The sequence below is a fragment of the Felis catus genome, chromosome C1, assembly GCF_018350175.1.
Source record: "Felis catus isolate Fca126 chromosome C1, F.catus_Fca126_mat1.0, whole genome shotgun sequence".
In the NCBI taxonomy this organism is placed as follows: domain Eukaryota; kingdom Metazoa; phylum Chordata; class Mammalia; order Carnivora; family Felidae; genus Felis; species Felis catus.
In genome coordinates this window covers 50,714,269-50,737,071 of record NC_058375.1, presented here as the reverse complement: position 1 = coordinate 50,737,071, position 22,803 = coordinate 50,714,269, and the positions used below count along the sequence as shown (strand labels likewise).

At 38.2% G+C, this 22,803-nt stretch overlaps 1 protein-coding gene across 5 annotated transcripts in view; it reads right to left on the bottom strand.

The window, feature by feature from the left end:
• Positions 1 to 22,803, bottom strand: part of PATJ (PATJ crumbs cell polarity complex component) — a 365,326-nt gene that overhangs the window by 206,892 nt on the left and 135,631 nt on the right. For 4 of the 5 annotated variants that reach the window (XM_045035937.1, XM_023258767.2, XM_045035940.1 and 1 more), the window contains exons 23-26: positions 20,966 to 21,037; positions 18,731 to 18,908; positions 13,272 to 13,382; positions 8,678 to 8,755 (exon numbers count right to left, since the gene is read on the bottom strand). In XM_045035937.1, coding sequence (XP_044891872.1) covers positions 8,678 to 8,755; positions 13,272 to 13,382; positions 18,731 to 18,908; positions 20,966 to 21,037 — 439 coding nt within the window. The remainder of the gene's footprint in view (positions 1 to 8,677; positions 8,756 to 13,271; positions 13,383 to 18,730; positions 18,909 to 20,965; positions 21,038 to 22,803) is intronic. The other variant, XM_045035939.1, reaches the window with a different exon arrangement.

The window sequence follows — 22,803 nt, the reverse complement described above, 5'->3', positions numbered from 1 at the left end:
TCAGAGCCTGGAGCCTGCTTCAGATTCTGTCTCCCTCTCTCTCTGCCCCTCCCCCAGCTCATACTCTGTCTCATTCTCTCTCAAAAATAAATAAATGTTAAAAAAATTTTTTAATGTACTCAATTTACGTACTTACTTGGTATAGATACATTTTTATAAGTTTAACATGACTGTATTTTTTTTAATGTTTTTTTACTTTTGAGAGGGCCAGAGAGAATGAGAGAGAGAGAGAGAGAGAGAGAGAGACAGAGACAGAGACAGAGACAGAGCAAGAGCAGGGGAAGGGCAGAGAGAGAGGGAGACAAAGAATCTGAAGCAGACTCCAGGCTCTGAGCTATCAGCACAGAGCCCAACACGGGGCTCAAACCCACAAACCATGAGATCATGACCTGAGTTGAAGTCAGACACTCAACTGACTAAGCCTCCCAGACACCCCTAACATGACTGTATTTTTAAGGACTATTATGTTTGGTTGGACACAACATTTGCATTTGGGTAGTACATAAAAAGAAAATAAAGAGAATAGGAGACCACTTCTCTGTGAAAGAACATCTCCTACTTGTATTAGCGTCCATGACTCCTTTAGAAAAAGAGTATATGAAGTAACACTGAAGCAAATTTTAGAAGGAAAATGCCAAGGAGTTACAAGCATATAGTGAGTATTAGTATGTCTATGAATCCTGATGGTCTGTCATTTCACACTCCGTGATGAAAAGCAGCCAAAATTTAGATTTCTAGCCTATACCTTTCCTAGTATTTGGTTTCAGGTGACATTTATTGTCTCCTTTAAGGTTGTAATTCTAGAGAATAAGCACTGCTTTTGTATTGAGGAAACAATGCATAAAAGGAATTTTATTTTACCTTATTTTATGAGAGAGTGTGAGCAGGGGAGAGGGGAAGAGGGAGGGAGGGAGGGAGGGAGGGAGAGGGGGAGGTAGAGAATTTCAAGCAGGTTCCACTCTTAGCATGGAGCCCAACGCAGGCCTCAATCCCATGGCTTAAGGACCATGACCTGAGCGGAAACCAAGAGTCGGATGCTCAAACGACTAAGCCACCCAGATGCCCCTAAAAGGAATTACTTCTAATGATGACAATTTTAAAGGAGATTTTTATTTTATTTTATTTTATTTTATTTTATTTTATTTTATTTTATTTTATTTTATTTTATTTTATTTTATTTTATTTTAATTTTTATTATATGAAATTTATTATCAAATTAGTTTCCATACAACACCCAGTGCTCATACCAAAAGATGCCCTCTTCAATGCCCATCACCTACCTAAAGGAGATTTTTAAAGAGATAATATAATTTGTAATCATCTGACCTCCCAACTTTGGGAAGTCTGTCTGCCTGTGCTCCCATAGTATCCCAGGCATGCTTTTTTCATCGTAATTGTACTTTTGGTTATTTCACTATGTGTCACATTCATCTGTGCACCTCTTGGAGTAAAGGTGCTTTGTTATTTTAGAATGTAGTATAGTGCTTAGCATGTAAACTATAATTTCAGATAAGAGACATGGTAAGGTACATCCTGTAACCACTGAAACATCATCCCGTAAGGGAGATGCTGATACTGATCTGACTTCTCTCACTGCAATGTTAACTCAGTGGTTAGTCATTCTCTGAACCAAAGAACTCAGCTGGACAGAACTTCACTGACTTTTGGTACTACCAAGCTCTAACTGGATTTTTTTTTTTTTTTCTGAATGCAAATATCCTGGCTTTCTTTGAGACTCAATTTAGTTTAATGGAACAGGCCAAAGTTGGTAAGAATCATATATTTATCTTTCTCTTTCCTAGGATCTTATGTGGAATTATCCTGAATCACGTAACTACCTGTTCCCCAAACCAATTAAGTCAGTAACCAGTTTCATATGTGTGTGGTTATTATCTGTGTCCCCACAGACTAATCCCTTCCCTGCTTCCTTTATGATTTCATCTCCCTGGACTGCTCTGCACAGTAGTAATGGGCCACACTATGGGTTTCCAGCAGACATTTGAGAAATGCTCAGATCTTGGAATCAAGATACAAATTGACAAAATTCCAACAACAGAATAGACTAAATATTCTGAGAAAACCACCTTAACCACACAAAGATGACAGATAAAATTCCAAAAATGTGTTTTTGCAACATATGACTGAAGCCAGAAACGACCATAAATCCCAAATGAGAAGGTCAAGTGGTGCACAAGAAGGTGGCACTTGCCCAGAGGGCATGTGCCAATTCTTGGTGACGTAAAGCCAGAGATTTTTTATTTTGTTTTTATTCATTCAACAAGTATGTACGTACTCTGTGTCTGTTAGGCACCAGGCAGTGTTTTGGGCAATGGGATAGGGCAATATTGAGATAGATGAGCTCCCTGTCTTCATGGAATTTCTTTTCCAGCCCCTTTCCAATGCCACAATTTGTGGGTCTTCATGTCTTGTCCCCAAATTGCTTTAGGTGGCAGTCACTAAACTCTATATTGTTTGCCTTGCCCCAGCTAGAATGTAAGCTCCCAGAAGGGCAGGGACTTTTTGTGTGTCTTTAAAAACTTTACCGCGATACACTGACATAAAAAACTGCACACATTTTAAAGTGTACAATTTGAATTCATCATCACAATCATGATAATGAATATAACCATCAATCCCAAAAGTTTCTCCATGCTTTGTCTTAATCCCTCCTTCTGGCCCCTTTCCCTGGTGCCCCATTCTCATGATCTCCTTTTTGTCAGCATTGGTTTTATATTCTAGACATTTAATCCCTTCAAATGAAGGCTATTACTTGCAAAAGGCTGAGAAAGATTTCTGCAAGTAATGACCTAGATTCCTCCACATAAAATTTCTAGAAGCAATAACTATGGTCTTCCAGAATCTACATATTATCTGTGTCTACCAAAAGGTGCCAAAATCAAACTAGAATCCTGACCACACAGCATATGCTGATAACCTGACTATAATCTATGTGATTAAAATCTGAATTCAAAGAAGGTAACCAACCAGGTTAAAACAATTCTATAATTTGGTAAGGGAACTATGCTACTTTTTCTTATCCTTTTCAAGAACCCTTCCCCCCCAAATCCTTAAGGAGCCTTGAATGATCCCTGCATACATGTCTATAAATAAATGTCAAACTCAGTTATAGCTTTTTTTTTTTTTTTAAACAGGGTGAAACCTGCAATGAGTGAAGTTAAAGGCAAATTGAACCAACAAACCAAAATCTTGACTACAGAAGATAGTTGGGATATTTCCTGACCTTGGCCTTAAGTTGATGTAGAAGGAAAAAAAAAAAAAAAAAGAAAAAGAAAAGAAAGTAGGAAAACAGTGTTCCCTGAGAATTTCTTACAAGCCCAGACTCACTCAGGCTAGAGACCTGTGTGTGGCTGAAAAAATTTAAAGCCAAAAACCAGGCAAATACAAAAAGAGAGCTGGACCAGACTCAGTGATATTAGATGAAATAGATGTTATAGCATTACTATATAATGCCACATAGAGTAAAGATATAAAAATTTAAAATATGTACACACCTAATAAATGAACTTTAAAAGATATTAAATAAAAACCATATAAGGGGCGCCTGGGTGGCTCAGTCGGTTGAGTGTCTGACTTCAGCTCAGGTCACGATCTCACAGTTTGTGAGTTCGAGCCCCGTGTTGGGCTCTGTGCTGACAGCTCAGAGCCTGGAGTCTGCTTCAGATTCTGTGTCTCCCTTTCTCTCTGCCCCTCAATTGCTTGCTTGCTTGCTCTTTCCCTCTCTCTCTCTCAAAAATAAATAAAACATTAAAACATTTTTTTAAAAAAGAAAAACTTAAAAAAACATACAACAAATAGACTAATTTTACTATCAAATGGGAGATTGTTAGATTGCCCTGACCCCCTTCCAAAATACATCAGTAAGTACAACAAATATCTGAGTAACTTAACTAATTACTTTGCCCTAGTGACTTTGTATATAAACCTATACCCAATAACTATTAATGCTAGGGGTGCCTGGCTGGCTCAGTCACTGCAGCATGTACTCTTGATCTTGGGGTTATGAGTTTGAGCCCCACTATGGGTGTAGAGAATACTTAAAAATAAAATCTTAAATTCTTTTATCCTATTCTTTTATGTTTATTTATTCATTTTGTGAGAGAGAGAAAGTGAGCACACCCATGAGGAGGGAAGGGGCAGAGAGAGAGAGAGAGAGAGAATCCCAAGCAGGCTCTGGGCTTTCAGCACAGAGCCCAATGCAGGGCTCGATCTCCCCAACTGTGAGATTATGAACTGAGCTGAAATCAAGAGTCGGACACTTAACTTAGCCACCCAGGCACCCCTTATCCTATTATTTTAATCACAAATATACATTTATAATAAACAGAAAATGTGATAGGCCATAAGAAGTCTCAGCTAATGCAAAAGAGTATTACATAGGAGCACCTGGGTGTCTGACTCTTGATTTTGACTCAGGTCATGATCTCAGGATTCCACAGTTCGAGCCCTACCATCAGGCTCCGCGCTTAGAGCCTGCTTGGGACTCTCTCTCTCTCTCTCTCTCTCTCTCTCTCTCTGCTCCTACCCTGCTTGCACTCTCTTTCTCTCTTTCACTTTCTCTCTCTCTCTCTCTCTCTCAGAAATACACTTTTTTTTTTTGAAAGAGAGAGATAAAAAAAGGAACACAGCTGCTTCCATTAAAAAAAAAAGAGTATTGGGGTGCCTGGGTGGCTCAGTCGCTTAGGCGTCCAGCTTCAGCTCAGGTCATGATCTCACAGTCCATGAGTTTGAGCCCCAAGTCGGGCTCTGTGCTGACAGCTTGGAGCCTGGAGCCTGCTTCAGATTCTGTGTCTCCTTCCCTCTCTGCCCCTCCCCTGCTCATGCTCTGTCTCTCTCAATCTCAAAAATAAATAAAAACATTAAAAAAAATTTTTTTAAAGAGTATTATATAAACCACAATCTCTGATTATAACTGAAATCCATGAGAAAATAAAAGGTTTTTAAAAATAGTCCTATGGAAATTTAAAAATACATTTCTAAGTAAGTTTGGGTAAAAAAGACATGAGATGGGGACTTAAAAAAAACAACAACAAACCTAACTACTGAACAACAGAAATTCAACCTAAAATCTTGGAATGTAAAGAGGGACTTGTCTTAAATGATTATTAAAAAAAATGGTTAAAAATTAATAACCTCTATAACTCTCTAAAGATTACAGTGGGGAGTGGGGGGAGTAGAAGAATAAAAGCAAACAAAGTAAAGGAGTATAAAGATGAGAACAAAATTAAGCAGAATAAAGATAAACAGAGATGACTAACGCAGTTCAAAAATTAATACTTTAAATAGAGGAATTATAGGTGTGCCTGGGTGGCTTAGTCGATTAGGCGTCTGACTCTTGATTTCAGCTCAGGTCACAATCTCACTATTTGTGAGATTGAGCCCCACCTTGGGCTGTGTGCTACCAGTGTGACCTGCTTGGGATTCTCTCTCTCTGCCCTTCCCCTGCTTGTGCTCTCTATGTCAAATAAATAAACTTCAAAATACATACAAATATGCATACATACATACACACCTACATAAAGGAATATACATTTGAAACAAAGGTAATGTCAACTATTACCTCAATAAAAATTTTTTAAGATAAATTAAATGAAAATTATCTTCAAAATTAATTAAGAAAGAAGTAAAAAATTAAACTATATTCACAATGAAAAAGAACTATGGGTAGAACATATATAATTCAAGCTAAGAGAATACATAAACAACTTTATACCAAAAAATGTAAAAATTAAGTGATATCAGTATTTCCAAAAAAGAGCCAGTAACCCAAACTGACTCTAGAATAGAAAATGTGAATAGTTCCATAACTATTAAAGAACTGAATCAATATTTTAGATTTTCTCACATAGAAAACACAGGCCCAGAGGCGCCTGGGTGGCTCAGCTGTTTAAGCATCTGACTTTGGCTCAAGTCATGATCTCACAGCTCATGGTTTTGAGCCCCACATTGGACTCTGTGCTGACAGCTCAGAGCCTGGAGCCTGCTTCAGATTCTGTGCCTCCCTCTCTATCACTCTATGTCTCTCTCTCTCTCTCAAAAATAAGTAAAACATTTTAAAAATTTAAAAAAAAGAAAGAAAACACAGGCCCAAACTGGCTTTACAGGCTAGTGTGACCAAAGATTTAAGGAAAGAATAATTACCATTTTACACAGAGAAATGAAAAAGAAGAAACATGCCTACCATCCATTTTGGTAGTCTCATCTATTCAAAAGCAGATGGGATAGTACATAAATCCCTAGCCAATCTCATTCCTAACCACAGATGCAAAAATCCTAAAAGAAATAATGCCAGAAAAATTAATGTGCGAAAAAGATCATGACCAGATTAAGTTTAATTCAAGAATTCAAGATTGGTTCAACATTAAAAAAAATCTATTGATGTAAGTTACCACATTAAGGGATTCAAGGAGAAAAACACATTATATATACACAATTATTTCAGTGAATGCAGATAATACATGTGATGAAATTCAATGCCAATGCCATTCGTGACAAAAAATTCTTAGCAAAATAAGAATGAAAGGGGATACTTCCTCAACCTGAAGGATTATTACAAAAACTTACAGAACACATCATATTCAATGGTGAAATATTAAAAACAATTTCTTAAGAAAATTTTAAGGTTTATTTATTTTTGAGAGAGAGAGGGAGAGAGTGCGAATGGCAGAGGGGCAGAGGCAGGGAGACATAGAATCCAAAGTAGGCTCCAGACTCTGAGCTGTCGGCACAGAGCCTGACATGGGGCTTGAACCCACAAATCATAAGATCATGACCTGAGCCAAAGTCAGACACTTATCCAACTGAGCCACCCAGGCACCTTTATTAAAAGCAATTTCTTAAATATCAGGAGGAAACACAACAAAAATGTTAGCTATCATTACTTCTTTAGTAAACACAATGGAAGTTTCAACAGATAGAATAAGAAAAAGATTGGAACAAAGGGGAAAAGAAAACTGCCTTTATCCTATATTATTACCTATACAGAAAATCCAGAAATAAAAATTTACATAGTATTAGAATTTGAGATTCACATTCTTTTTTTTTAAATTTTTATTTTATTTATTTTTTTTCACCGTTTATTTATTTTTGGGACAGAGAGAGACAGAGCATGAACGGGGGTGGGGCAGAGAGAGAGGGAGACACAGAATCGGAAACAAGCTCCAGGCTCTGAGCCATCAGCCCAGAGCCTGACGCGGGGCTCGAACTCACGGACCGCGAGATCGTGACCTGGCTGAAGTCGGACGCTTAACCGACTGCGCCACCCAGGCGCCCCGAGATTCACATTCTTAAAATTACTTTATGTACATTTATGGAGGACATAAAGACACTAGAAAGCTCTACATACAATATTTAAAGTTTATCCTTAGGTGGTGGGTTATGGGAGATTTTATATTTTTGTTTCACCCTTTTGGTTTTCCCAATGTTCTACACTCGATTATTTTATTTTATAAAAGAATAACAGTATAATGTTATAAGGTGTCGAATAAATATGTAAAAATCAATTTTATGTCCAAACAAAAATCAATTTTATGTCTATACACTAGCAACAAACAGAAAATGCAATTTAAAATATTTGAAAGCAATACAAAAAACAAAAACAAAAAAAATAAAGGCAATACAAAATCTAAGGGTATCTAGGAATAAATCAACTGAAAGATTTATAATACCTTTCTGAACAAAATTATAAAAATTCAAGGAAATAAAAGAATATACAGGAAGATATACCATGTTAATGATTAATAAGACTAGATATCATAAAGATATAACTTCTTTACAAAGTAATCTACCAATATGACACAGTTCCCATCAAAATCCTCAAAGACTTTTTTTTTGTGGAATTTGACAAGTTAGAGCTACAACTCATACGAAAAAGAAGGACACAAATAGGTAAGACATTTCTAAGGAAGAAGAAATATGTAAAGGAAATTGCTCTACTAGGAAACAAGATTTATTATTAGGCTTTAATAATTGAGCTAGTGCAGCATTTGTACTGGGACATACCTGGGGAACAAAGAGAAAACTCAGAAGCCGACTCCCCCCGATAACCTGAGATAGGATAGAGGTTGCACTGTAAGTCAGTAGATAAAGGAGGGCCTATTTTAAAATAGTAGGATAATTAGTTATCTTGATGGGGAAAAACGAAAATTACTCCCTACCAGATACCATATTCTAAAATAAATTGTAGATCACCTAATTCTACTAAAATAGAGGTGGGAAAACAGGAATGGATGACTGGTTCTGATCGATGGTAAGGAATGTTTTCTCAGAGAGATGACCTCTGAGCTTCTCCTTGAAGGATAAAAGGAGGAACAATGTGGGAAATGGACTTCCAGGCTGAGACAACAGCAAGATCGCTGTCCCAGAAAGTCCCAAGAGTGAGAAGCATTTTCTAGGAATGAACAGACAACCAGCCCAGCTGAACAGCAAAGAAAGACAAAGATGACAATGGATGACTGGTGCTTCATCATGGTTTTGCACCTGTTTCACTACTTTTCTGGCCTTCTTCATGGCCAGAAGCAGTTATATTCTCAGGAAGGAAACATTATTAGTATGGTCCTTCTACCCTGATGCTAATTAAAAAACCGTTCTTATTAACTGCAGCTCAGATATGCAAGAAGACACCAAAACACTTTTTAAAGGTTTGAGAGGTTCAAGTTACCTTTTCTTTTTTTTCTTCGGTGTTTTGGTCCTGGTTACTAGCGATTATGTTGGCCTTGTTATGCACAGTAGGAACAACCTAGGACCACAAAAAAAAGGGGGGGGGGAAGGAAAAGGGATAAAACATTTAAATGTCACAGTCATCATACTTACTTCTTTAAACAGTTAAAATCTTACTTAACTAAGTCTCTGACTTCATCTAAAAAGTAAAGACCTGAGAAGTAGAATTCAAGGCCAACAATACAATTTGAAAAATACTACAAGCTAGATAACCCCAAATATTGTGTGTGTGTGCGTGTGTGTGTGTGTGTGTGTGTGTAACATCAAAGAGCAGTAAGTTCCCAAGCTGGTGTAGATCCACAAAGTGAAGACAGAGAAGACTAAAAAAGAAAGTCATGACATCGACTGCCATCCACACAGCTCAGTTTCCAAAATACAGTTTTAGGGGCAACCTATGTTAGTCTCTAGAACATGGGATGCACCATTTATTTGGTAGGTTTACCTTTTTCTTCACTGTACCCCAGTTCAAGTATGTTATCTAGCACACTGTGCATACTCCATTACTATCTCAGCATCACTGTTAGCAGGAAGATGAATTATAAATCTAGTCACAGTCCTGGATAAAAGCTCAGTGAGAGCTGGGATTTAATGATTGATCACTGTTATCACTATACATAATGCTCAGGAAGAACCCATTACATGCTTGCACTCAATAAATGTTTACACGTGAATGAAACAGCTCCATTTCATAGAAACAATTCTAATTATCGATGGTGCCAACAGCATAGATTATTTTTGTACTCACTTCTTCTTATAAAACAATCCATGAAACATCTTAGGAAAATACAACAGTTTTAGTGATTTTTTTGAAAGGCTCCACGAATAACTAACACAAATAATTTTGCCACAGAATCTAATAATTAACATGAAGATTCTAAGAAAAAAAATCTCCTTTCTCAGAAGTGTAAAGAAACTGCCTGCCTTGGGATAATTTAAAAGCCAAAACATAACAACAACAACAACAACAAAAAACCCACCTCTGTCTGGATATAATTTAAAATTAAATTTTCTTCACCTTTACTATAGAGTCTAAAGACATAAATTAATTTTGGAATAAATGAGCAAGTCTCAGAAATGTTTCATTTAAATAAAAAATAATACTAATCACACATCAACACATATGTAATGTTTTGTATACGAACAGACACTGTGAGTGCTTAACATTTATACCTCTATTTATTTATTTATTTATATTTATTTTTAAATTTTTAAAAATATTTTTATTTATTTTTGAGACAGAGACAGAGCATGAGCAGGGGAGAGGCAGAGAGAGAGGGAGACACAGAATCTGAAGCAGGCTCCAGGCTCTGAGCTGTCAGCAGAGCCCGACGCGGGGCTCAAACTCACCAACCGCGAGATCATGACTTGAGCCGAAGTCGGATGTTCAACCGACTGACCTACACGGGCGCCCCTATACCTCTATTTAATACACACCACAATCCAAGTCAGCGTCAAAAACTGGTGGGTCTACAGGCATGCACTTCCTGTCCTGAAGGATCTTAAAATATTTTGCCTCCCTGACAAGTCAGAATACCTATCCACACTGGACCTACTTTCTCCCATGGGAAAAACCAGCTGAAGTTGAATAGCAGAAGCTCTGGGGTGGGACACGATGTCAGCTGCCACTCATAAGGTTTACTGTTTTTTAAATAACACAGAACTATATCTCTGTAAACATATCATTAGCAAGAACAAAAGCTCACCAGGATGACTGCATCCTCAAGGAAAGTAGAAGACTCCATATTTCTTATGAAAAACTACATTTTTATATGATTAATATGCAAATGTACCATCAAAAATTTAGGTGCCATTATGAAATAACGGTATTAGGGAAGTACAAATGGAATACAGGGAAAAAGAAAACAACACATGATAATAAACTTAGTGAACTGATGGGATGACCCCCAATTTCAAACAGGTTTGCTTGGGAATGTGGAAAAATAATATGAGATGCTACGGTGAAATGTAGTTATGTTAAGTCGAACAAAATTACCTTGGCATAAAAACTTTCTATAGAGGAGTGCAATATAAATCACGGGTTCTGGGGCGTCTGGGTGGCTCAGTCGGTTAAGCGGCCGACTTTGGCTCAGGTCATGATCTCGCGGACCATGAGTTCGAGCCCCGCGTCGGGCTCTATGCTGACAGCTCAGAGCCTGGAGCCTGTTTCAGATTCTGTGTCTCCCTCTCTCTGACCCTCCCCTGTTCATGCTCTGTCTCTCTCTGTCTCAAAAATGAATAAACGTTAAAAAAATAAAAAAATAAATAAAAAAATAAATCACGGGTTCCGCTCTCAAATAAGCATTTGCCAAATAAATTTACATATTTCTTTCTAGGATGCTGAAAATACAGTTGAGAAATTCAGGAGAAAAAGCTTAAAAAGGTCACATATTGTTGAAATGCCTAACGCATCCGTTAAAAGTGCAAATATAAAAAGTAAACTACAACTCAAAGAATAAAAAAAAAAGCACAAATATAAACACCACTGCTCAATTCATGATGTTGATGACAATCTACATGTAACAGGGGCACTTGAGACACAGGGTCTTTGGGGGCACTTGGGTGATTCAGTCAGTTGGGCGTCTGACATGAGCTCATAGTTCATGGGTTCAGGCCCTGCATCAGGGTCTGTGCTGCCAGCTTGGAACCTGGATCCTGCTTCAGATTCTGTGTCTCCCTCTTTCTTTCTGCCCCTTCCCTGCTCACACTCTGTCTCTCTCAAAAATAAATAAATATTAAAAAAAAAAAATAGACAATAGGGTCTTTGATAGTCCCATTAGGAAATGACTTCTTTGGGGGTTTTGAGGAAAGTCTCAAAGTTTAATGAAAAGTGGTCAAAACTGATTAAGCATGTGGCTATATTTTCTACTCCTGTGAGGGTCAATACTATTTGCAACAACAAATAAGCCAAAGAGAGCGCCATTTTGCAAAGATATGAAACTTGATTTCTTTCATTGCCTCATTCAAACAGGAATCATTTTGTGTTGAAAAATGGAGTTAAGTCATGGACATAATAATTAACACCATCACCTGAATATGTTTCCTTGCCTAGAATCAGAGACAGTTCAATGCTTGCTGAACCGAATGCACCATGTGGCAGTCTGCTGTGCCGCATTGGGGCTGAATGACTCGAGCAAGGCACAATGCAGAGAAGATCTTTTTTGAACAGTTGCAAGAAACTGCACCGTTTGTCATCTGAGTGAAAATTTCCACTTCAGCTCACCAGCAAAGGCTGGATTAAATGCTTGCTTGGCCTTTTTGGTTGACTTTATAACTTACTTAAAAGCTGTGAACATTTTTTGGGCAGGGCATTCACAAGTGGCCACATAAAGGTATAATTTGATTGGCTCATTCTAGCTCAAAACGGTTTCTTTAGAAGTGCCATTTGGCAAGGAATAATTTGGCCATTTTTCCTATTGAACTCAAGTTTCCAGAAATAAAAGTGATAGCCTCCACAACTTTCTCTTAGTGTAAGAGTTAAAAAGTGGCTTCCAAAAACTTTGATTCCAAAAAAGACTTAAAAAGTGGATTCCAAAAAATTTCAAATGGTATCAGAGGGAAAAGACTTTATTCAGTTCACCTCTGTCAGTCAGTCTTGGACTAGGAGGGATCATACCGCAATGCAGTGCACCACAGCAGAGCGGTGGGGTGAGCGTGTAGCCTACTGTGTGCAGGGAGGTTCAAGTGTGGCAAAGTGTATCGATGCCCCCCCACCCCCGCCCTCAGGGCAGCCAAACATCTGTCTGTCCGGTTTGCCACCCAAATACTATTTTCTGTATGCCCTGGCATACAAAAGGTTGAAAAACACTGCCTTACTTATTGAAAAGCATTTTTAGAAAACATGCACAGTTTTTCTACTGTTCAAAAGTGCCTGTGTTTTGAACAGCTGTCTTCCATAAAATAAAGAAAAATAAACATTTCTTCCTGTTACAGGGCTTATGGGTGATATTTCTGCTGCCTGTTACAATACAAAATACATACCCTGCCACTAACATTAGAGTTGTAATTCCATACCAAAAGAGTAATTTATTACAGAAGCAAGCGTTATGATTAAATACTGCTGGTTTTGAATTCAGAATGTCCAAAAGAACATACGACAATGCACCATGTTTGCATGCTTTAATAAATACACAGAACATGATAGTACCTCTAGAATGGTGTTATATCTGACCCCTTTATGTTCAAAGTATTTTTATAAATAAAGTAACTGGCTCAGAAAAGTTAAGTAACTTGTCTCTCAGTTAGCAAAGCTGGTAAACAGGGAAATCAAGGAATTGAAAACAGGTCGGTTTGACTCCACAGCCTGTGACTTAAACCAGTGCAAGCTGGAATGACTCAAATTTGGCCAAACGACCACAAAGAAAAAAGGGGAAAGTGAATAACTAAAGAAAATAACTAAATTTTTATGAAGTAATGCTTTCTCTGGGTAATAGTAGGATCAAAATGAAAATAATGTAGAAAAAAACACAGAGGAAAAGCTTGGTCTATAGATACACAGAGTATTTTTAAACGCTTTGAAAATATTAACTTAGGCTTACTCTTGGAGTGGACGACAAGCTCTGAACAACGAACACCACAGGATTTCCTGCATTCTTAATGGCCTCGACTGCTTCTCTGTGTGAGGCATTCTGCAAATCTACTCCAGACACCTGAAACACAGAAGTCACTTCAATTAGAAAGGCTGTCGAGTTCACATATATTAACCAGCTATGAGAACAGCCAGAGTCTAATGAATTAGACCAAAGCCAAAAAACTAAGATTGGCCCATAAAAAGCTTTGTTGCTTTAGGAGAACATATTTAAGGAAAATAACATTCCGCCTTCAAGACAAGCGAATGAGACAAACATCTTAGTAACAATAGCCCTGGTTAAATACAATTATCCAAAATAGGTAGCTCAGTTCGTGACAGAATCCTAAGAAGCTTCTGTGCTGTGGTGTCACCTCTGCCACCAACACAGCACATAATTCTGAGTGAGGACAGGGAAGGGCGGTCTGGACTCTTCTCTCGAATTGAGAAGTATTATATTTTAAGCACACTGTCCATTATCACAATTGAGTAGCGGAACATCTCTCAAATGATGTTCAAAAAAGAACTATGAAAATATCCATGGGTTCTTTTACTAAAAGTGTTCTCTGTTCAGTAAATTGGGGTAAGTGTAAATAGCTCCTCATCATACAGATTTCAGAAAACCTAACATGCAAACGTCCATAATCTCCAAGAGCATTCTGTATTTACCATATTTAACAGAACCAGTTTTTCAAAATGATAATGTAACAAGGCCTTGGTAAATGCAGGGGTGCCTATGGTCAGCAGACAATGACAGTTTGTGAATACTTTTTCATGTAAAGGAGACCAAAGAAATCGGAATGTAGGTGGATAGGGATGTGGGATCAAGGTTGGCTTTTGTGTTTGAGATGGGAGGTATCACAGTAATCGTGGTGCAGTGGAGAGGAAATGGATATGAGAGAGAGAAGTGACACCTGTAGAAGTAAATCCTTGGACACTGAGGAGGGAATGACTTCTGTGCTACAAGTTAGGCAGGTTGGCTTTAGACAGAAGCACACACAGTTCATTTGTTGTTACAGATACAGTTAGGAAAAAAAAAGATTTGGCACGCAGTGGCAGCAAGGGGAAGTTCCTTTTTCACTGCTTTCATTTTCTCCATGAAATAAAAAACAAGGACCATAAACTGAGCAGTTTAGGAGGTATGAAGGAGTTACCTCGGGAAGCAGGAAAATGAAATAACTAGGGACATATTACAGGATTGCAGGGCAGAACTAAAGACTCACTTGAGAAGGAGCTCATGAATTTTAAAATGAGACCAGACAGCACTGTTATTTTCTCCAGCCATGCCAGAGTCCTGAAATAAGCAAAGAGTTGCATTTAACTAGGATGTGGTTCCCCCAGACAAGTTCAGTAAAAGCAAAGGGGATCCAAGGAGCTGGAAACGACAAGGATGATCAATCACGGAATCAGAGCAGAGTGAAGAGAAAACTGAGCACCTCTGAAGCTGAGGGACACACAGGTAAGGGCCTGAAGGTATGAGACAGGAGCGTCGTATGTGAGAGGTCTGAAGGCAGGTGGGTCCAGGGGTGCCTGGGTGCTTCAGACACTTAAGTGTCTGACTCTTGATTTTGGCTCAGGTCATGATCCCAGGGTCATGGGATTGAGCCCTGTGTCAGCTCTGCACTCAGCATGGAGCCTGCTTAAGATTCTCTCTCCCTCTGTCCCTTCCCCTGCTTGCTCTCTCTCTAAAAAGAAATAAATGATTGGCAAAAAATTTTTTTAAATAAAAAAATAAAAAAGGCAGGTGAGTCTAAAGCACAGTGCAAAATGGAGAGGAGAGAGAGGTGAGGTCAGGAAGGCAGCTGAAGGCACACCACACAAAAGCCACGGCAGGAACTTTGGCCTTTTATTCTAACAGACATCCGGTGGGAGGTTTCAATGCTCTGTAAAGCCTTTTCCCATCTGAACTCAGGAAGGATGAGGATAATAGTAAATGCATATAGAAAAAAATTTAACTGAAGCTTAAAAGCAATCACAATGGTTTGATGAAGCTTCTTACGAATAACCTGATCCCCATGACATTCTACAATAAATGAGGTAGAAGCTATAAAAGAACCACTTCATCTTCCAGTAATAACCAGCTTCGGTTTCCCCAACACAGATTTCCACAGGGTTAAATGTGAATCCCTAAAGTTGGGAAGTTAGGGGGGAAAATGGAATTCTGTTACAACAAAAAAATAACCTGAGTGTTTCTAAGCTGTAAATTTATAACCCAAAGTGTGTCCCATTCACACAAGACAGACCCATTTCTAAAAATTAAATTAAATTCCAATTTCCCACTTAAACAAATTCTTCTCTACATGGGCCTAAATCCTTTATGCAATTGTGCAATTGTTTCAAGGCAGAAAGAAATATCAAGCTTTACTTAAAAACAAATGAGTAATTCTCTTCATGGGAAAAAAGTAAACAAATGACTCAGTATGTTTGACAAAATAAAGATTCAAGTATTAACATTTCACATCTGGTGTGAGTTTAAAGAAATTTGCTAAATCTGAGACACAACAGTGATATAAAAGTGTTGATGGATAAGTGAGAGAATACATTCATCTTACAGCAGAGAAAGATGAGGGGAAAACCCACAAAATTTAAGAAGATAAACAATGACCAATCCAATTAGGAAACAGGCAAAAGACCTGCACAAACATTTCCCTGAAAAGGACACATACATAAGGTGTGAAAAGTTCTTTATCATTTTCCATTGGGGAAACTCAAAACAACAATGAGGTATCACTATCTGCCCATCAGAATGTGCAGAATGAAAAACAGTGACAACACCAAATGTTGGTGAGGATGTGGGGAAACTGGACCACTCATACATTGCTGGTGGGAATGTAAAATAGTACAGCCACTGTGGAAAATAGTTTTGACAGCTCCTTTCAAAACTAAAAATGGACTTACCATACAACCCAGCAATTGCATTCTTGGGCATTTATCTCAGACAAATGAAGACTTATTTTCACTCAGGAACTTGTATACGAATATTTAGAGAAGCTTTATTCATAACAATAAGCCAAGAACTGGAAACTACCCAAGTGGCTTTCAGTGGATGAATGGTTAAACTGTGGTACCTCCACACCATGAAATACTATTCAGACGTAATAAAAGGGTATCAACTATTAATGGACACAACAGATTAAATGAACTTCAGTGAAATTATACAGAATGAAAAAAGCCAATCTCAAAAAGATACAGAATGCATAATTCCATTTCTGTAGTAATTGTGAAATGAGATAATTAAAGACATAGAGAAACACATCAGTGATTCCCAGAGGTTGGGGATAGGGGGATATGAAGAGGAGAAGAGGAATGGCTGCAGAGGGTAGCACAGGGGAGTCTTGTGGTGATACGGTTGAGTTTCTTGATTGTGGTGGTGGTTATGCAAGGCTACACATGTGATCAAACTGGAGAGCTATAAAAACACATACAGTTATACATCGGTGTGTGCCTAATTGGTAAGATGGAAATAAGGTCTGTGAATTATGCCAATATCAGTATTTTGGTTTTGCTATCGTACTATGGCTATAGTTACTGTTAAGGTAACATTAACATTGAGGGAGGCTGAGGGAAGAGTATACGGGACCTCCTTGTATATTTCTTTACAATTTCTTTCCCATGACTCTGTATTTCAAAATAGAAAGTTAAGGTGGGGGAGAGACCAAACAAAATACAAAACATATAGTTAAAAATTAAGTTCAAATATATCAGTAATCAAAATAAAAAATTAATCCGTGCCACTTATTTACTAGAAGATTATCAATATAGATTTAATAAGACAAAATCCCTTATGTATTGCTTACAAAACATACAACTAAAACAAAATCACAAATAAGGGTGACAATGAAGGAATGAAAAAAAACAAAAAAAACAAAAACCAAACCAATGTACCATGCAAATACTTAATAAAGGAAACCACACCTGCCCCAGAAGGAGTAATCCTTTTAAAATATGTATGCATTCATAATCTTCTAATGGATTCTCACTGCCTTCAAAGACAACCTTCCAAGCTCTCTGTGATGTGGCTTCACTTTACCTCTCAGACCTTTTCTCTCCGCGCTCTCTTGCTCCCTTTAGCTACATTATCAGTGCCAGTCTGCTTTCTGCTCCTTCAACACAGCCAGACAAACTCCTACCACAGAGCTTTCGCCTTTTAGTTCTCTCTGCCTGGATCCTTCTTCCCCTATACATCCACACGGCTCATTCTCACGCTTCCTGTATTTGTCTCAGTATCATCTTCCATAACCAACCTATCAGTTGCAATTACCACCTCCATTCCTTATTTTTCTGTTCTATTTCTCCATAGAATCTACAATCTAACACGCTACACATCACTTATGTAATATCTTCCCTACTACCATGTAAATGCCATAGGAGTAGGAATTTTGCTCATTTTCTTCACTGCCATGTCCCCCGTGTGTTTGAAATTTTCTTTGTAGTTTCAAAAACACAAATATAACCTAATATTTCTATATACAGAGAGGTTTTACACAGTTCTTTGCTTTAATACTCACAATAATGCTACGGGTTTTGAATTCTCATTACCATGAGAATAAGGTGCATTTAATAATTTGTCCAAGAACAAATGCAAAGTAAACAGGGCAATCAAGACTTCACCCCATGACCTCCAGTGCTCTTTTCCCTTTATCAGAGCTGAAGCACCAGGGCTGAAGTTTATCATCATAAAGCAGGTGTCACGAAGAAGCAGATGCCGGGACTGAAGATATGGAATATGAGGTCATCCAATAAATGCAATGCAAAGAAATGTGTGAGGTTCAGACTTCAGGACATTTTCAGTGCCTTGATGGACCTTTTAAACTCTGCTCTGCAAACCTGCCACATGTGAACAATGGATTCGCCCCTCCCTCCAATGGAATCTGGGAGGATGTGCGTGGCTATTCCACTGACACATATTTATAAAAGGTAGAGCTTGTTCTAGGGAATCTAGTCAATAATATGGTAACAATGTTGTATGGGGACAGATGCTAACTACACTTGGGGCAAGCACTGCGGAATGTACAGAATTGTCGAATCACTATGTTGTATACCTCCTACACCTACAAAAATTAATGTAACATTCATTCTAGATCAACTACACCTACAAAAAAGAGAATATTAGAAATTTTTTAAATGATGAAAAAAAATTACAACTTGTCAGACTGTGGGAGAAGCACAATGCTCATCACCTGCCTCATTCTGTTAAATCGTAGAATTGTTTTTTCAGTCAGCTGCGCCTTTGTGCAGCATTCTGTATGCTACCACCCTGATGTTGTAATTATATACATACAATTATGCAAACAACATACAAACTAAGGCATGGGAAGAAAATACACCAATTGTACATACATATACCCAACAATGAAGGGAGGACTTCTGGTTAAATATTACTGTCTTAAAGCAGGTTTCAAACGAAAACAGAATTTTAACATCATTTACCTCAAGTATTTTATCTCCTGTTTTAAGAGCATTTGTTTTTCCTGCTGGACTGTCTTCTAAAACTTGTTTGATAAATATACCTTTAAGTTCCTCTCCATTCTTCAGGCGTTTTATAACAGTTTGTCCACCGACAATACTAATACCAAGGGACACATTGGGTTCTCTGAAAATCTCAACACTGTAAAAAGAAAATAAATTCACTCATGAATAAGTTAGTATAACTTGTTGGACTGTCACTAGAAGTGTTCACTTTGTACCATATCCTTGTGACTCATATCTTATATGAATATATTTTTACAAATGTTATCAAAATTGTACCTCGTTCAAAAATTCTAAGATATTTTCAGTGATTTGTGGCACATGTGAAAGCCTGAATTTGGAAAAAGATTTCTAAAACAATAATTACACCTCTTAATATTCTTAATGTTCGCAGCTCCTACCACAATATATTTTCTGTAATTAGTTCTTTTAATCTATATCCATAACATTAGCAAAGAATGAAGAAAGTAATAAATGGGTGAAAAAAAATCAAGAAAGTAACATATATCATTTTGACAAAACCCACAAACTTTCATAATAAAATAAATTTCTGACCAAAAATCTTGTTACCCAAACTGTTTTTTCCAGTCAGCAGGTTTAACCTGTGGTTCTTTAAGTGGAGGACAGATTTTGCTCTTAAGGCTGGAGGTTGTTCTCTTTTCTTCCTACCTCCACATCACTTCCTTCCTTCCTTCCTCCCTCCCTCCCTCCCTCCCTCCCTCCCTCCCTCCCTTCCTTCCTTCCTTCCTTCCTTCCTTTATTGAGACAGAGAGAGAGCAAGTTGGGGAGGGAGGGAGAGAAAGGGAGAGAGAAATCCCAGCAGGCTCCGCACTGTCAGCGCAGAGCCTGATGCAGGGCTCGTAACTCACGATGAAATCATGACCTGAGCTGAAATCGTGTGTTCAACCACCTGAGCCTCCCAGGCAACCTGAATGAGCCACCCAGGCACCCCCATATAACTTTAAAAAATAAAGAATGGAATAAAACTTGCTCTTCCCTGGTTATGAATTTTGCTCAGACTGCACAGATGTGATCAATGATTAACTGAAAATTTTAAAAAGTAGTTCAGAAAACAGCTCCCAAGAGGGGCACCTGGGTGGCTCTGTGGGTTAAGCATCTGACTCTTGGATTTTGGTTCAGGTCATGAACCAGGTTAGTGGGATGGAGCCCGGGTCTATGAACTGAAAGTGTGGAGCCTGGTTCGGATTCTCTCTGCCCCTCCCCTGCTTGTGGGCAGCTCTCTCAAATTAATATAAACAAACATTGAAAAAAGAAAAGAAAACGGCTCCCAAAGACAAAATTCAGAAGTGCAAGAAGAAAACAGACAATGTTGGTAGGTATTGTGGCATTAATAACGCATGCAGAATAGAGCAGGTAATGGAAAACTTTTATATACTGTTAGCTCAAACTAGGCACAAACTTGGAACTAACACAAGGGAAGGAAGGAGGATAGAGATAAATTGACACATGATAGAAACCTCAACTGATGTTGTTGTTCACTTAAAAAAAAAAATAAGGGAAGGAATTTTAGTCCTTTCAGGGCAGTCCTACCTGCCTTCCTCAAGGATGCAGTAGCTTAGTCCATTCGTTACTACCATACATGGACAATTGCAAATTGCTTTCTCTGCAAAGGTATGATAAAGACTTTCCTAATATTGATTACAGTAATTTTGCCCAGGTAAAAATCTCTAGAGAAGACAAACTGAAACTAAAATTTAGGTCATTTTGTAGCAGTGTGGATGGAACTGGACAGTGTTATGCTAAGTGAAATAAGTCACACAGAGAAAGACAGATACCATATGTTTTCACTCTTATGTGGACCCTGAGAAACTTAACAGAAGACCATGGGGGAGGGGAAGGGAAAAACAAAGTTAGAGAGGGAGAGAGCCAAACCATAAGAGACTCTTAAAAACTGAGAATAAACTGAGCGTTGATGGGGGGTGGGGGACAGGGGAAAGTGGGTGATGGGCATTGAGGGGGGCACCTGCTGGGATGAGCACTGGGTGTTGTATGCAAACCAATTTGACAACAAATTTCATATTAAAATAATTAAAAAAAAACAAAAAACCTTAGACCAGCCTAGATGTACATTATGGCAATACTTAATCAGTAGAGAACGTCTAAATGACACTCTGAAAGGAAAGAGCAACCAACTGTGTTCTCCTACTGAGAAAGCCAATGACATCATCAACGTACATTCTTGGTGGACCCCAGTGGCTGAAGTTTGGAGTTTCTTCTCCTTCACCTTCTTCTCTCTCAGGTAACTCACTGAAGAGAGACAAAGGAAAAACACACATGCACCTTGTAAAACAGTGCTGTTAAAGGTTCTTACAAAGTTTTGAAGTTGAACAATCTATGTGTAGGTAAATAGTTAATTTTTAAGATTTAAAATATTTACATCAACAGTTAACTATCTGTACAAAACAAAAATACATTACTTTTAATGTTCAACAAACAATCCACCTGGCAACAGAAACATCACAGATTATAAACACTTCTATTGGTGACAGTCTAGACGCTATTTCCTAAAAATCTATGTGTGATTTGTACAACTTCACATTTGTTTCATGATCAAGGTACAAAATATTATAACATACATTCCTTTAAACTTGGTCCTGATCGACAAGCAAAGAAAACACTCCAGCATAAACCAACATACGTAGCTGAAATGGCTAAACAGGAAACACAATCCCTCTTTGTAGATCTGTCATTCATCCTGGCACTAAGTAACTCCCCTGTGATGTGTATCCCATGAACGTTTTGTGTCATTATCCATCACTTTGCAGTTTGCAGAGAGACTTCCTTCTGGTAGATCTAATTTGATCCTCCCACCTACCACTGCCATACTTTCACCCATCAAGTCATGCTGGTATGGAAGTGATAACATAAAATGCTGAATTACAGGGGTGCCTGCAAGGCTCAGTCAGTTAAGCATCTCTTTTTTAATGTTTATTTATTTTTGAGGGGGAGGTTAGAGGGGCAGAGAGAGAGGAGGAGAATCTGAAGCAGGCTCTAGGCTCCAAGCTGTCAGCCCAACATGGGGCTTGAATGTGCAAACCGCAACCTGAGCTGAAGTAAGACCAAGCTACCCAGGTGCTACAAGCATCCAACTCTTGATTTTGGCTCAACTCATGACCCCAGGGTCATGGGATCGAGCCCCATGTCAGGGCTTGGGATTCTCCCTCTCTGCCCCTTTCCCTCCTCAAAATAAATAAACTTAAAAAAAAAAGATCCTTTTAAAAATGCTGAATTACAAAGTACTTATAAAGGTAATGCTATCTAATAGGGTAGAGACATTACCATATATTATCTGGAAGAGAACTCCTAAGAGAACTCCTAAGCTCCAGTCTAACCCGCACCATGAAATGCGTGTGTGACTCTGGACCACCACCTGAGATAATAGGTCTGAAGGGTACATTTTATTACTCTATACAAAAATGTAGGTACTACCTCTTCCATTTCACATTCACAAAAACCCTGTGAAGCAGGCACTGCAGGTCATATTATTATTTTATTCTTCCACTTGAGGAACTGAAGCTCAGGGAAGGCTGCAACTACACAACCTCCTCACAGTATCCAAATCTGTGTTCCAGCCTAAACGTTTCAATGCTCCATTTTTCTCTGAAGTCTCAAGTGAGTCCTATAAATAGCAGCAAAACTCCAAACCCACCTGCATGTCTACAGACAGACTTTCTAGTGTAGAATGGTTTCAGGCTGAATGAAAAAGAGAATACTGAAAGAATCCAAGTATTAGTTAAGAAATTGGAATCATTAGGGGTCGTTAACATCTCACCTATTCCCAGATGGTTTTGTTGCCTCAGCCAGTCAATGATTTCATGATTAAGAGCATCACAGTATTCAAGGAAAAAGAGTTTGGCAGATACTTGCCAATTACTTATCTAATGTCCTCTTCCTCCTTCCTTACCAACATAACTTCTCCTTTATTCCAGGTGGCACTATGCCCAGATTTAAAGAAATACATTTTCTGGACTTCCTTTCAGCTAATGTTAACTGGGAGCTACAGTTCTGAAATG